General features: G+C 39.6%; 2 protein-coding genes across 3 annotated transcripts in view; both read left to right on the plus strand.

Moving 5' to 3' along the window:
* LOC127440757 (protein ENTREP2-like) overlaps positions 1–5,932 on the plus strand; it is a 200,185-nt gene extending 194,253 nt beyond the window's left edge. The window contains exons 8-12 of the mRNA XM_051697603.1: positions 2,583–2,661; positions 3,166–3,852; positions 4,455–4,520; positions 4,668–4,990; positions 5,564–5,932. Of these exons, the coding sequence (XP_051553563.1) occupies positions 2,583–2,661; positions 3,166–3,852; positions 4,455–4,520; positions 4,668–4,990; positions 5,564–5,779 (1,371 nt within the window). The 3' untranslated portion in view covers positions 5,780–5,932. The remainder of the gene's footprint in view (positions 1–2,582; positions 2,662–3,165; positions 3,853–4,454; positions 4,521–4,667; positions 4,991–5,563) is intronic.
* A 2,755-nt stretch (positions 5,933–8,687) lies between these two features.
* The window catches only part of LOC127444699 (protein GOLM2-like), a 28,479-nt gene continuing 23,520 nt past the window's right edge, over positions 8,688–13,646 (plus strand). For both annotated transcript variants that reach the window (XM_051704244.1, XM_051704251.1), the window contains exon 1: positions 8,688–10,025. In XM_051704244.1, coding sequence (XP_051560204.1) covers positions 9,699–10,025 — 327 coding nt within the window. In that variant the 5' untranslated portion in view covers positions 8,688–9,698. The remainder of the gene's footprint in view (positions 10,026–13,646) is intronic.

Raw genomic sequence — 13,646 nt, forward strand, 5'->3', positions numbered from 1 at the left:
CCGCATCTCAGAATAGCATTCTAAGGTGATATTCTTCTCACCACACTTGTACAGAGCGGTTATCTGAGTTACCGTCGACTTTGTCAGTTCAAACCAGTCTGGAAATTCTCTGTTGACCTCTCTCATCAACAAGGCATTTCCATATGCAGAACTGCCGCTCACTGGATGTTTTTTGTTTTTGGCACTATTTGGATTAAATTCTAGAGACTTTTGTCTGTGAAAATCCCAGGAGATCAGCGGTTACAGTAATATTCAAACCAGCCCGTATGGAAACAACAATCATGCCACGGTCCAAATCACTGAGATCACATTTTTTTTCCCATTCTGATGGTTGATGTGAACATTAACTGAAGCTCCTGACCCGTATCTGCATGTTTGTATACATTACACTGCTGCCACATGATTGGCTGATTAGGTAATCATATGGATGATTGTTGGTCAGACATAATAAAAAATATGGACAGTTTAATTTTGGTGACATACATTACATGCCATAGATTCTAGCCACATCAGCTATGTAATTTTCCTGAATATGTGAAGAGAATTAATAGGCTTGAGATGACAGTAATTTTATTTCACTCTGTTTTGTTGAAGAACCGGTTCCTAGTATCTCATTTTTTAATGGCAGTTTGCAGTATCTCCCACAGTATATCTCAGCCTTAAAATAATTCCGGCTCATTGTGTTAGCATACCTCTGATTCAGCATTGCTCCTCCCCTTCAGTTACACTCATTTGTTTGTGTAAAGCTTGACAGTCAAAAGGTCTTTCGGTGCACTTGAGGGCTCAAAGAAGTCAATACAAGTGCGTTTGTATAATGGATTATAATTTTCTCTGGAACACATAAGCAGTACGGGCAGGAATTTCAGTCCATTTAAAGGAAAGAGACTTTCTTCCAGTGAGAGCAGGGCCTGTATTTGAACAATGATTTTTCCATCAAATTTCTCTTCTTGGCCTGATGAAAAGGAACAAGAACTCTCCTCTTCACAAAGGACCACCGAAACCTTTCAAATCCAGCAGCTGAGTCTGATTTTTTTTTTTTTTTTTTTTTGAAGACTTGTAGGAATCTGTGATTAAAAAAAGGATAAAATTTTGACAGGGTTCATTCGTTTTAGACCTTTCTCATGTGAGACTATTGATAACCATCTGCAAACAAAGCATTGGAGGCAGTTCAATCAGTGGAGCATTTTCTTTCCTGAAGCACAGGGCTGAGAGGGTTTGAAAGGGTATAGCAATGGAAATACCGGTACTAGACAGAGATGGGAAGAAATGTGTTTTAATATATCGTAGTCAGTTTAGGAAGAAAATTATACTTCTCACAAAGTATTTATAACTTTTGGCTATGAGTGCTTCTCAGTTGGAAGGCTGCAGCATCGTTTAGCTGGATGTCTTGGCTGCCATGTCATCAAGCATTGTCTAAGGCCATCTCAGTTGTGAGGACCCTTGGAAGGCAGCCTCATTTCGCAGCCTTGGTTTGCCACATTTTGGAGGATGCATCAGGTGTATCCTTTATGGCCTTCAATCACCCACAATCCTTTGAACATGTCCCAAATTATAAAAAAAAAAAAAAGGGCGGAAAACGAGTCACGTGACCTCGGAGGTGGAAAACTTTGACACAGCTTACTTTTTTCTCTCTCTCCAAGTTTTTATTTGTATTTGCAGCAATGACAATATGTAGAAAAAAATACCAAACAGTTAGACAACACGACAAATCAGATGATACAAAGAACCCAAAAATAAATAAATAAATGTAATAAAAGGGCAATTAAATTAATTTGAAAACCTTTGAAAGTTTTCGAAGTCTGGGGTTCTGTTTTTTCATAATTGAAAGGATTTAAAGTTAAATTCTAAGATCAGTTTTGCTAAATTTATTGTATAAAGGCTTGTTTTTTTTGTTTTTTTTTTGAGTGAGTCTAGCTTTGTGAATAACAAATTTAGCTAAAATTATTTAGAGATTAAGGACATATTTCTCATTTTCTAAAGTATATGGGTTTTCTAAACAAAGTAAAATATCACATGGTCCTAAGCTTATGTTTTGCCATGTGCACTTACTAGACCATCTCATTCTAGCGCTGAATGCTGAGGAGGAGTCTAGCCTACAGCCTCAGATGGTCTGGTCTAGGAAGGACACAGCCTAACTTGGTTGCAGACTTCTGTTTGAGAAGCAGCAGATGGGTCATAATATTTCACATTTTTCCCCCACATATTTTATGAAGTTAGTTTGTGCTGTGCTAAAGTTCTCTGTTAAGACTTTAATGTATTTTGAATGATTCATGTTATGAAAATGTTTTGAAATGTAAACCACACCATGTGAAGTCAGATTCACGCAGATGGTTAAAGAGCAATTTTGATCTTAGAGAGCCCCCTGCTGGTAATTGGAAGTTACTGTCGCTTTAAAGCACTGCTATGATGCCAGATGTCAGGTGTCAGCACATTCCTTAGTGCCAGATGTTCTGCTGTCTGATTCTCCTCCTTTTGCAGTTCTTTGTAATCGTCCTCAGGTGTAAGACAGTTTTCAATCACCATCCTCTCCAGAAGGTTACACTTACAAATGTAAGTAACATGTTTGTGCCTTTTTCTCCCAGATCATCACCAGTTTTGAGCAACAAGTCACTGAGTCCAGTCTGTGTGAAAGGAACACCACAACTGGCCTTAGCACTCAGGGTGAGGAAGCCTCAATGTTATTTAACAAACATGCAGTGAGAATTTTTTCCTACCTCATCTCTGTTATACATAGAGTAGGGTTCCCATGGTCAGGGAAAAACCTGGGAAATATTAGGGAATATGAAAAGTGTGATTTCCAAGCCAGGAAAACTCATGGAAGTTAATACAATTTTAAAAAAGCATTGACGACTGTATATAAATATACTGTATATAGTTAATATAAATTTTTGTAGTTATACTCAGTTCCAAATTATTTATTCGGCTAGAAACTGATAGATAGATAGACAGATAGATAGATAGATAGATAGATAGATAGATAGATACAAACCCAAGCAAACTGTTAACACCTAATTAAAATAGATGATATATTTAAAGCAATAAGAGTTTCATATTTGCAGTCCGGATAGCATATAATCCTTTGGTCACATCATATAATCCTTTGGTCACATCGTTCAGTCTGTCTGTATATAAAGATTATATGGTATATGTGTGTGATTCCCACAGCCTCTGTTGATAGTACTTCCCTTATGGTGTCAGAGACAGCAGACATCCCTGATCACAGCTGTTCCTCTGAAGACATGTGCTCTCTAGAGGTGCAGGGCTCTGATTCTTCTCCTTATGGTACTTTGCGCATGGCACCAACTATTGGCAGCTGCACAAGCCTGGAACACAGCACCTGCTCTTCCCTGAGACGACAGGCCTGCGCCCGGCTCAACCACAGCGAGTCCTCTGTCGTGCAGGAATCTAACCCCCAATCGCCCGAGTTGTCACCCGAGTCTGTCAATGCTCTCGAGAAGGAGGAGAGTACAGCTGTTTTACCCGTGTATTGTACACAGCACAGTGAAAGATCCAATGGGAAGCTAACCCTCCCTTTTCCTCTGAACGCTCCATCCCATTGTGCTTCCAGCTCTGCTGTGACTTCCACTGCAAGTGCAGCTCCTGTCCTGAACTCCTCTGTCTGCACCTCCCCATCACCCACCGTTCAGCTGCGGGGAACCCGGCTCTGCTTCAGTATCTGGTCCCCATCATCCTCTTCCTCACTGGCTCCACAGCCCCATGCTACATCTGCCCTCAGCAGCTCCAACCTCCGTGAGCGTCCCCGCACTCTCCGTGCCACCAGAGGTTACCGGAAACTGGCGAGGATTGTGCGTTCCACTAGCGAACCGATATCCTGTACTTCCATATCTAGAAGTATGTGAGTTCCCTTACTGTCTGTGATTTGAATGTACAGTGGCCCCAAAACACTTTTGGACTCTTAAAAAAATAGTCCACTCCAAAAAGCATCATAATGTACTCACCTTAATATTGCTCAAAAACCATATGTCTTTCTTTTCCGTGGAACACAAAAGGAAAAATGTTTTATCTTCAACAGTCTTTTCGCCACGTAATAAAAGTGAACAGTGACTTCAGGCTGTCAAACTCCAAACAGGACAACAAAAAAAAACATCATAAGTCGCCATATTTGATTTTGGCACATTTTTTTATTTTTAATTTAATTGGATTTCATTTGATTTTGATTTGAGAGTGAATAACATCTTAAATTTTGTATTGTTTATCACACAAATGAGGGCATGATACTTTTACTGTGGTTTAGTGTTTTTTGTTGTTGTCTTTTTTGGAACTTGACAAAAACATTCATACACAAGTATGCCTTAAGTGTCCAAATACTTTTTGGGGTCACTGTATTGTTGAGGTTAACTATCAAACCTTTTGAGAGGTATGCCACCTCACAAACCTTACTATTAATCGTCCATGAGCAGTCTTTAGATTTGAGCAAGTGAATTTACTTGCAGGTGATCGCTGTGCTCCAGCTTCTAACCATCCACCTGAGGACTCCCCACAGACCCCCTGTGATCAAGGTAACACCCTCTTTTCTTCTGTTTTCTATTTTCCACATAACATAGTACTCAGAAGATTTAGTTGTTCATCTACCTTTAAATAAAATTGTAGAAAGAATATTAGAATTACATTCCAAATAAATGGCTGGGATTTTTTTTTTTCCACAGCATGTATGGAGCTCTCTGAGAGTGTCCGACGGCCTGCCACCAAACACAGCAGCCTTGGATCCAAGAAACAGAAGGATGCTGGGAAGGTTGACATCCGACTTAAACCTCACATTCCTCACTCAGTGTCTACAGAACACCTGCACTCTCTCGCAGACCTCAAAACCTACAAAGACACCAAAGTACTGGTGGCCAAATTCCTAGAGCACTCTAGCTGCAGTCTACCTCCAGAGGTCCAGCAGGTGGTCAACAGCATTAAATGTGTCATTAAATCTGATGAGAAGCACATGGAGGAGGCCATATTCAGTGCCAACATAATTGATCAGGTGAATTTGCCTTGACCTCTGTATCTGCTTATTTATGACTGTTCTTGCTTGTGTGTGTGTGCGTAAAATGCACATTTCTAGGCAGTGTCTGATTTTGTACACTTATATTTGTGTATAATGTGTATTATTATTGGATAAAATCTCAGTCATATGCTCTATGATTACACTTTTTTTCACTCTGCAAAACACAACATAGTTTCACCTTTTCACTTGTGTTAAATAGTTAAAAGGGATGGTTCACCCGAAAATGAAAATTGTCATCATTTACTCACCCTCATGTTGTTCCAAACTCATATGACTATCTTTCTGCCATGAAATATAAAAGGTGATGTTAGGTAGAATGGAGGCCTCAGTCACCATTCATTTTCATTGTATGGAAAAAAGATGCAATGGTGACTGAGGCTGTCAGACCCTAACCTAGCCTGACCTCATCCAAGGAGGAAGCAAAGTCATACTGGTTTGGAACAATGATGACAGAATTTTCATTTTTCGGTTGAACTATCCCTTTAATAGTTAAGGTTGATCTATCACATTATATTGAGAATGTTTGTTTTGTTCCGACCTTCGACACAGTTGATGACACAATCACAGAATGTCATGGGCAGCCCAAGGAAGCATGCGCACGAAGACCTGCATTTACAGAGCTGTGGAGCTTTGAGTTCCCCATCCTCATCCTTGCGCCGTCCTTCATGCGGATCCAGTCAGACAGAAGTCTCTGGTACCCTGGATCTGCAATCTCCTCATCATCCTCAAAGCCTCATCGGTATATGCAGAGAAACGACACTCTGACCCTCTGGATCACAACTGGATCCTTTTCCTCATACTCTCAATATGTGCCAAGGCCACGTCCTAACTCTCATCAGCAGAAAAAGTAGCTCTTGAAAAAAACAGTGAGTTAATGTGGAGTTGACGCTCCTCATGTTTAAGAAAAAAAAAAAAAGATACTCAAAAAAGAATAAAGAAACACCAGAATGTTTACCTGCAGGGGTATATATTTTTATTTTATTGTCAAAATAAAGGTAAAATATTTGTTCAAATGTTCAATTTGCTACTGTGCTACATAGGAGAGTGTGTCTGTAATGGACCATAGAAGGAGAGGAGTATTTACCTCTTTAAAACTGTTTATTTGATGAAATAACATGATACACAACTTCTGCAGACATTGTGTGAAATATCGGACATATTCGGTCATTATGTGCCACTGCAGGACAGAGAACTCGGTGAAGCTGGATTATCAACTTACCTCAATGTGTAATTATTATCTTCAGTGTTGCAAAATAAAAATGTGTCTGTTTGTATTTTTATCCCCTTCTGCAGATTATTTGGTTGGAAAAACATTTTATAGGGTTTTGAGTCCTTAGTAACAATGAGTTTTTGGTAACGTGCACCTGACAGAGAGCAGGCTTATTTCAGCACTACATCTCAGTAAATCTCACCGTGATTCTGCAGTGAAAATCCTTGTTTTGACTAGACTCAGTCTGTATTAAAAAAACTGACAGAGTATTTGCTTTGCTGTCCAATAAAGTTTTTGTTCAGTTTGCTAATTCTTTTCAAGAGCCCTTGGTAAACTTCTCAGGGAGTTTGAATGATCCCGTCAATTATTTGCTACAACAGGTGGCAGACACTTGTTTCTTAAATATCTCAAACAATCTTTCCCAAGTACATTTGAAGTCAGAAGTTTACATAGACCTTAGCCAAATACATTTAAACTCAGTTTTCATAATTCCTGACATTTAATCATAGAAAACATTCCCTGTCTTAGGTCCGTTAGAATTACTATATTTTAAGAATGTGAAATGTCAGAATAATAGTAGAGAGAATTATTTATTTCAGCTTTTATTTCTTTCATCACATTCCCAGTGGGTCAGAAGTTTACATACACTTTGTTAGTATTTAGTAGCATTGCCTTTAAATTGTTTAACTTGGGTCAAACATTTTGGGTAGTCTTCCACAAGCCTCTCACAATAAGTTGCTGGAATTTTGGCCCATTCCTCCAGACAGAACTGGTGTAACTGAGTCAGGTTTGTAGGCCTCCTTGCTCGCACAGGCTTTTTCAGTTCTGCCCACAAATTTTCTATCGGACTGAGGTCAGGGCTTTGTGATGGCCACTCCAATACCTTGACTTTGTTGTCCTTAAGCCACTTCGCCACAACTTTGGAGGTATGCTTGGGGTCATTGTCCATTTGGAAGACCCATTTGTGACTGAGCTTTAACTTCCTGGCTGATGTCTTGAGATGTTGCTTCAATATATCCACATAATTGTCCTTCCCCATGATGCCATCTATTTTGTGAAGTGCACCAGTCCCTCCTGCAGCAAAGCACCCCCACAAAATGATGCTTCTATCCCCATGCTTCACAGTTGGGAAGGCATTCTTTGGCTTGCAAGCCTTACCCTTTTTCCTCCAAACATAACGATGGTAATAATGGCCAAACAGTTCAATTTTGGTTTCATCAGACCAGAGGACATTTTTCCAAAAAGTAATATCTTTGTCCCCATGTGCACTCGTAAACTGTAGATTGGCTTATTTATGGTGGTTTTGGAGCAGTGGCTTCTTCCTTGCTGAGCAGCCTTTCAGGTTATGTTGATATAGGACTCGTTTTACTGTGGATATAGATACTTGTCTACCTGTTTCCGCCAGCATTTTCACAAGGTCCTTTGCTGTTGTTCTGGGATTGACTTGCACTTTTCACAACAAAATACATTCACCTCTAGGAGACTGAATGAGTCTCCTTCCTCAGTGGTATGATGGCTGCGTGGTCCCATGGTGTTTATACTTGCGTACTAATGTTTGTACAGATGAACGTGGAACTTTTGGGCATTTGGAAATTGCTCGCAAGGATGAACCAGACTTGTGGAGGTCTTGGCTGATTTCTTTTGATTTTCCCATGATGTCAAGCAAAGAGGCACTGAGTTTGAATGTAGGCCTTAAAATACATCCACAGGTACACCTCCAATTCAGTACACCTCCTATCAGAAGCTAATTGGCTAATTGCCTAAAGGCTTGACATCATTTTCTGGAATTTTCCAAGCTGCTTAAAGGCACAGTTAACTTAGTGTATGTACACTTCTGACCCACTGGAATTGTGAGATAGTCAATTAAAAGTGAAACAATCTGTCTGTAAACATTGTTGAAAAAATTACTCGTGTCATGCACAAAGTAGATGTCCTAAACGACTTGCCAAAACTATAGTTTGCTAATATGAAATTTGTGGAGTGGTTAAAATTTTTTTTTAATGACTTCAACCTAAGTGTATGTAAACTTCTGACTTCAACTGCACGTATTATTTTTGGCTTTGAACAGTGAGGTTCTAAGGATTAATTTGGTAATATATCTAAATCAACCAATTACCCAACTGTCATCTCAGCATGCCACCAGGCACCTCTGATTCTTAAACTTTAGTCTATTCAAAGTGAATTATGTAATCAACTCAACCACAAGCATAAAATAAATATACCATTATTTCTATAAGAAACCTGATAACAGGACAGTTCTGTTTCCTCATAAATGCGACGTTTTGTCTGTAGGATCTATGTTCATTCTAGTGACACAGGCCCCACCTTCTCTTAGTATTTGAGCGTCCAATTAAAATCGAGCGAAAGTACAAGTTACACGCACAGCCAATCAGAAACGTCTAATTCATTTGGTTGTATTCACGGATTGGATGATGCAGCTGTCAGTCATGCCCTTCTGTACACCTTACACGTTGGACGACATTTTTGCAGGATTTTATCGAGACGTGTAACCTGGCATTTAGATATACAGTAAGACACCGATACGCGATGCTTTTTGACTCGTTTACACACACATACATAGACATTGTTTGCCTGTTTACCTTAAGCACACTGTCAGGACTGAAAGCAGAGCAGGAAGACTGGAGTTGAGTAATAAGCGAACTCTACAGATAGTTGTGTGTGGGGATAGTCAAACCTGCATGGAGTTTAATTCAAAGACGCATTAAACGCTTATTTTCCATTTGTTTATACGGTGTTGTTTCATATCAGGTGCGTATGTGGTGCATTCGCAGAATAGTGTACATCTGGTCATACTAGCAGTGTCAGATGTGATGCTAACTGTCTGGTAGCCTGCGCTCTAATGCTAATGTTAATGGCTCTGTTTACATGCACAAATTCGGTTGCGGTTTCTTTATTAATCGCCGTGTGTTTAGAAGAGATCGGGTTTGTATTGTTTGACTGAGCACGGCTGTTGCACCACTGGTTTTGTTATTATACACGCATGTCACTTTGACGTGGACATTGGCTAATACTATTAACACAGTTGATTGTTGTATTCATAAGTCTACGCATGACGGCAGATCTGCAGAGATGACCTTAACTGAATGAAAATGCATGATCTCTAGCGCTGTAGAAGCAGAAATCTGTTAGCTTTCATCAGCTCTCAGATAGATAGGCCACGTCGCCTGTGTGTGCTGATGTATTTGATCTACTGACAGTGGCGTTGCATGAATGCAAACAAGGAAAATCCAGAAGTCGCCAACTGTGCGGAAGGAACACGGAGGAATCGTCAAAGTAGTTCTGTCATCAACTTAAGGACGTCTCAAGGCTGCTATAAACATCTTGGGAATATGTGTTTCGTTTAAACATTCCAAGATAGGTAACGTAGTGGACCATTGGCCATTGCACACGTATTAAAACGTTCACCGCTCACGTAAAGCCTGTGATCGTTATCGGTGCTCGTTTGATTACACGATGATCGGGTTCAGCGCGAATCGACGCGGAGGTCGCCTCCCGTCTTTCATCCTGATCGCGTTATTGGTGATCATCGTCATTCTGGCGTTTAACTACTGGAGCGTGTCCACAAAGCACGGGCGGCTGCTGGACGAGCTGGCCGAAGTGCAGACGCAGGTGAAGCGCACGGACGCGGCGCGCTCCCGCCTGGAGAAAAGAAACTCCGAGCTGATAATGCAGGTGGACACGCACAGGAAACAGATCGATCAGAAGGACGGAGACTACAGCGTGCTGGAGAGCAAACTGCAGGCCAGGGATGCGCTGGTGAAATCCTGCACCGATGAAAAGGTGGGTGAGAGTCCATAAGGACACAAGAACCATAGGGTGATTCTCACGAAACCTGTTAAGAATATGTTCTGGCCTTAATTCCAAAATCAAAAGAAACTAATAAGAAATTATATTATGCCCATATCAAAATGAAGCTTTATTTTAGAGCCAATATTTATTTATTTATTTATTTTACATTGTGACATTACTGTAATGCGAAGGAAAAAAACATACTCGTTATGATATTTATTTAACTGCAATGTGAAAAAAATAAAAGTATTTACACATAGTAGCAAGGGCTTGGCTTGAACATTGGGGGGGTTACAGTGTGATGGTACTGTCTTTCATCTTCACTGGTTTTAATTTTTTTTAAATTGCTGTACAACAACAGCCTTTTTTACTGTTATACACTAAAATGACTGTGTTACTTATACGGTAATGAAAATCATCATTGAAAATAAGGGGAATAGTAGAAGTAAATGTCCAGAAGTGTTGCGGCAATGAGAATTGGGGGACAAAATGTGTCTAAAGCCCAAAATAGACTTCGATTAAGCGTCTGCGTACAGTTGAACGCTAGCCTTTCAAAGTATACTTCATTTGACTGTGCGCATACATGGGTGGTTTAGCTCATGCTCGCTACAACTGCTATGAAATGCTAGACTATTTTCAAGAGTTGAGACCCATAAAATTGTCTTTATAATCCTTAAGACCTGAGTTATACAAATGCACATATCTCCTGACCTCCTCACACATGTGTTCTTTTTTTATTTTTATTTTTTATTTTTCTCCCCAATTTGGAATGCCCAATTCCCAATGCATTCTAAGTCCTCATGGTGGTGTAGTGACTCCAATCCAGGTTGCGGAGGATGAATCTCAGTTGCCTCCATGTCTGAGACCATCAATCTGCGCATCTCATCACGTGGGTTGTTGAGCGCGTTACCATGGAGACCTAGCGTGTGCGGAGGCTTCATGCTATTCTCCGCGGCATCCACGCACAACTCACCACGCGCCCCACCAAGAGCGAACCATATTATAGTGACCACGAGGAGGTTAACCCAACATGACTCTACCCTCCCTAGCAACCGGGCCAATTGGTTGCTTAGGAAGCCTGACTGGAGTCACTCAGCATGCCCTGGATTTGAACTTGTGACTCCAGGTGTGGTAGTCAGCGTCTTTACTTGCTGAGCTATCCAGGCCCCTCACACACGTGTTCTTGACATGCAAATCCATTGTTGTTGTTTCCACCTTTGTCTCCTGATGTTTACCTGCCATTACATATTCTAGCGCTTCTTTGTGATAGCAAAGGCTCAGTTGTGAGGGTTGCCACCTTGTTATTTAACTCGGCATGTTAAGCTCTTTAACATGCCGAGGTGCGCTTGACTACACCGCACATCTGTACTTCTCCATCATTTGATGAATTTGTGCTGATATGATCAATAGGAAAGTCAAGAAAATTAAGGGGAGCTTGTTATTAAAACAGATTTGACATCTGTGGTGTTGGTTCACAAAAGCCATCACAGATTAAAAAAAAAATTAATCTGCAAACTGTGTCGCACAATGGAAATCATTTGTGGTAATACAAACAATCTGTTTTAACACCTTAAAATGAAGTACGCTAAAGAATATTATGAAAGCCAAAAGATGTGCTCCGCATTAATTTCATCATCCCCCCCCCCCCCCAAGAAGTTATAAATATATTTGAAATTAATTTTCTGCAAGACCTGTTATTTTTGTTGTTTTATTTTATTTTGAACTTTGACTGTTTGTCAAGTTCTAAATAACGAGGAAATAATATACGAGGAAGTAGTTTTAATTTAAAAAGTATTTGTTTCACTAACTAGATTTCCAAAAATAGGCATTAAAATTTGGTTATTACCATAACCGATTTTTATTGGTTTTCTAGTAAAAAAAATTATTATATTGTGAAATATATTGTTATCGTGATATAAAATGACTTCATATCGTGATATAAGATTTTGGTCATACCCCTAGCATTCAGTAAAGCACATGTAATGACTGGTCCAATAGACAATATTAAATACACAGCGTTTCAAATGTATAGCCACAATACTTGAACATAAAACATTTTAACATGACTCCAGTGTGATAAAATTGCTTTCTTACCTCATCTGTGTAAAGTTTTCTAGTATTTAAACTTCGCTGTTATGATGACATAACGCTGGTAAACCCCGTAGGCCTAAATCCCAGTAACTTTTACCCTATCTAAAGGATACCAAAAAGACAGTTAACAGACATGAGTCATGACTTTGAGTTTTGGGTTTTCATAATTTTCTTCTGTTTTTAAACAAGCCGTCGTGTTATACTGTCCATGATCATATGTACGGAGAAGACCTGATGGAATATGTGTGGCTAACAAACAGCTGTTTCATGTTTGGAGCGCGAGTATAGCAGAACTGTGGCTAACATGTTAGCTCTGGTCGGGTTATGGACTGCGGTCCATTCTGACAAGTGATTTTGATCTCACCGTGGTGCTTAGTGTAAAAGTTTGCTCTCATTTTTGTTCCACGAGTTGTTGTTGAACTTGCGCTGGCCAGGAAATCCTGTCACGTCCACATGTCATTTTGAATTCTTCTCTGTGATGCGACCTCATGCATGAAGCAGCGCAGTGATTGGATGGAAGCTCAGACAAATGCTCTGAATCGAATGACAAAGAGGCGCACTCTTAATCACAATTTAGAGTTTACGCATATACCTCGTATTTTGTGACGTATTCAAGTTTAGCTTTTAAACCGGAAGAACGAAATGGCAAAAAAAAAAAGGAAAAAATAACCGCTTACTTCTTAACAATAAACATAATGAGTGCTATGATTTTTTTCAATAATTTGCAACCTGTTAATATCTTAAAGTCTCTTGGGGTTTCATGACCCTTTAGGTGTCCTAAATATAATGACACAATAATGCAACAAATCGTAAAGATCCTAACTGTAGGCTTCATTTTCTTTATGTGAAATTTAGAATTTCATATTTTTTCAGACTTGGTATGCTGAAACAGTTGTGTGTGGCTTGGCACTGCTGACAGAATTGATATAATTGGTAGGAATTAGGGATGGGCACGAGTACTCGGGTACTCGGACGTGGCAGCAATGATCGATCATGAAAACGATGATTGATGGTTATCATGCATAATGTGAAATTTAACTTAATTCGAAATTCAGTGACAATTACCTGACAACTCAACACAAACGTGTCAAAGAGGGAGCTTATTTTTAATTTTGAGATTTATTACATTGTGATTTTGAGGGGTACATTGATTGTCAGAAACGTCTCATAGCAACCAAACTGATATATGACGCTGCAATGCTATTGTTACGATAATCAAAAGAGTGTAATTAACCATGTTTTGAACACCTGTCTCTGCAAAATGTTTGCTAAATAAGTTTTATTACCATTTAATGTAAGAACTTCGACTTGTTAATGGATATTATTTAATAAAAGTGAATGTTTGTCACTGACTGTAAACCTCCCTGCCCTGGGTGCTGAAATGTTTGCATAATATAACACACACCTGCATCTTGTCGAAATAGGAGTTGAAGATTTCCGTATGAATTTCCAAGTTAGAAGTCCGACATAATGTGTCATTCCGTTGCATTTTCCCCAGTTGAAAGGTGGAAATTCTGACTC

The sequence above is a fragment of the Myxocyprinus asiaticus genome, chromosome 1, assembly GCF_019703515.2.
Source record: "Myxocyprinus asiaticus isolate MX2 ecotype Aquarium Trade chromosome 1, UBuf_Myxa_2, whole genome shotgun sequence".
NCBI classification, from domain to species: domain Eukaryota; kingdom Metazoa; phylum Chordata; class Actinopteri; order Cypriniformes; family Catostomidae; genus Myxocyprinus; species Myxocyprinus asiaticus.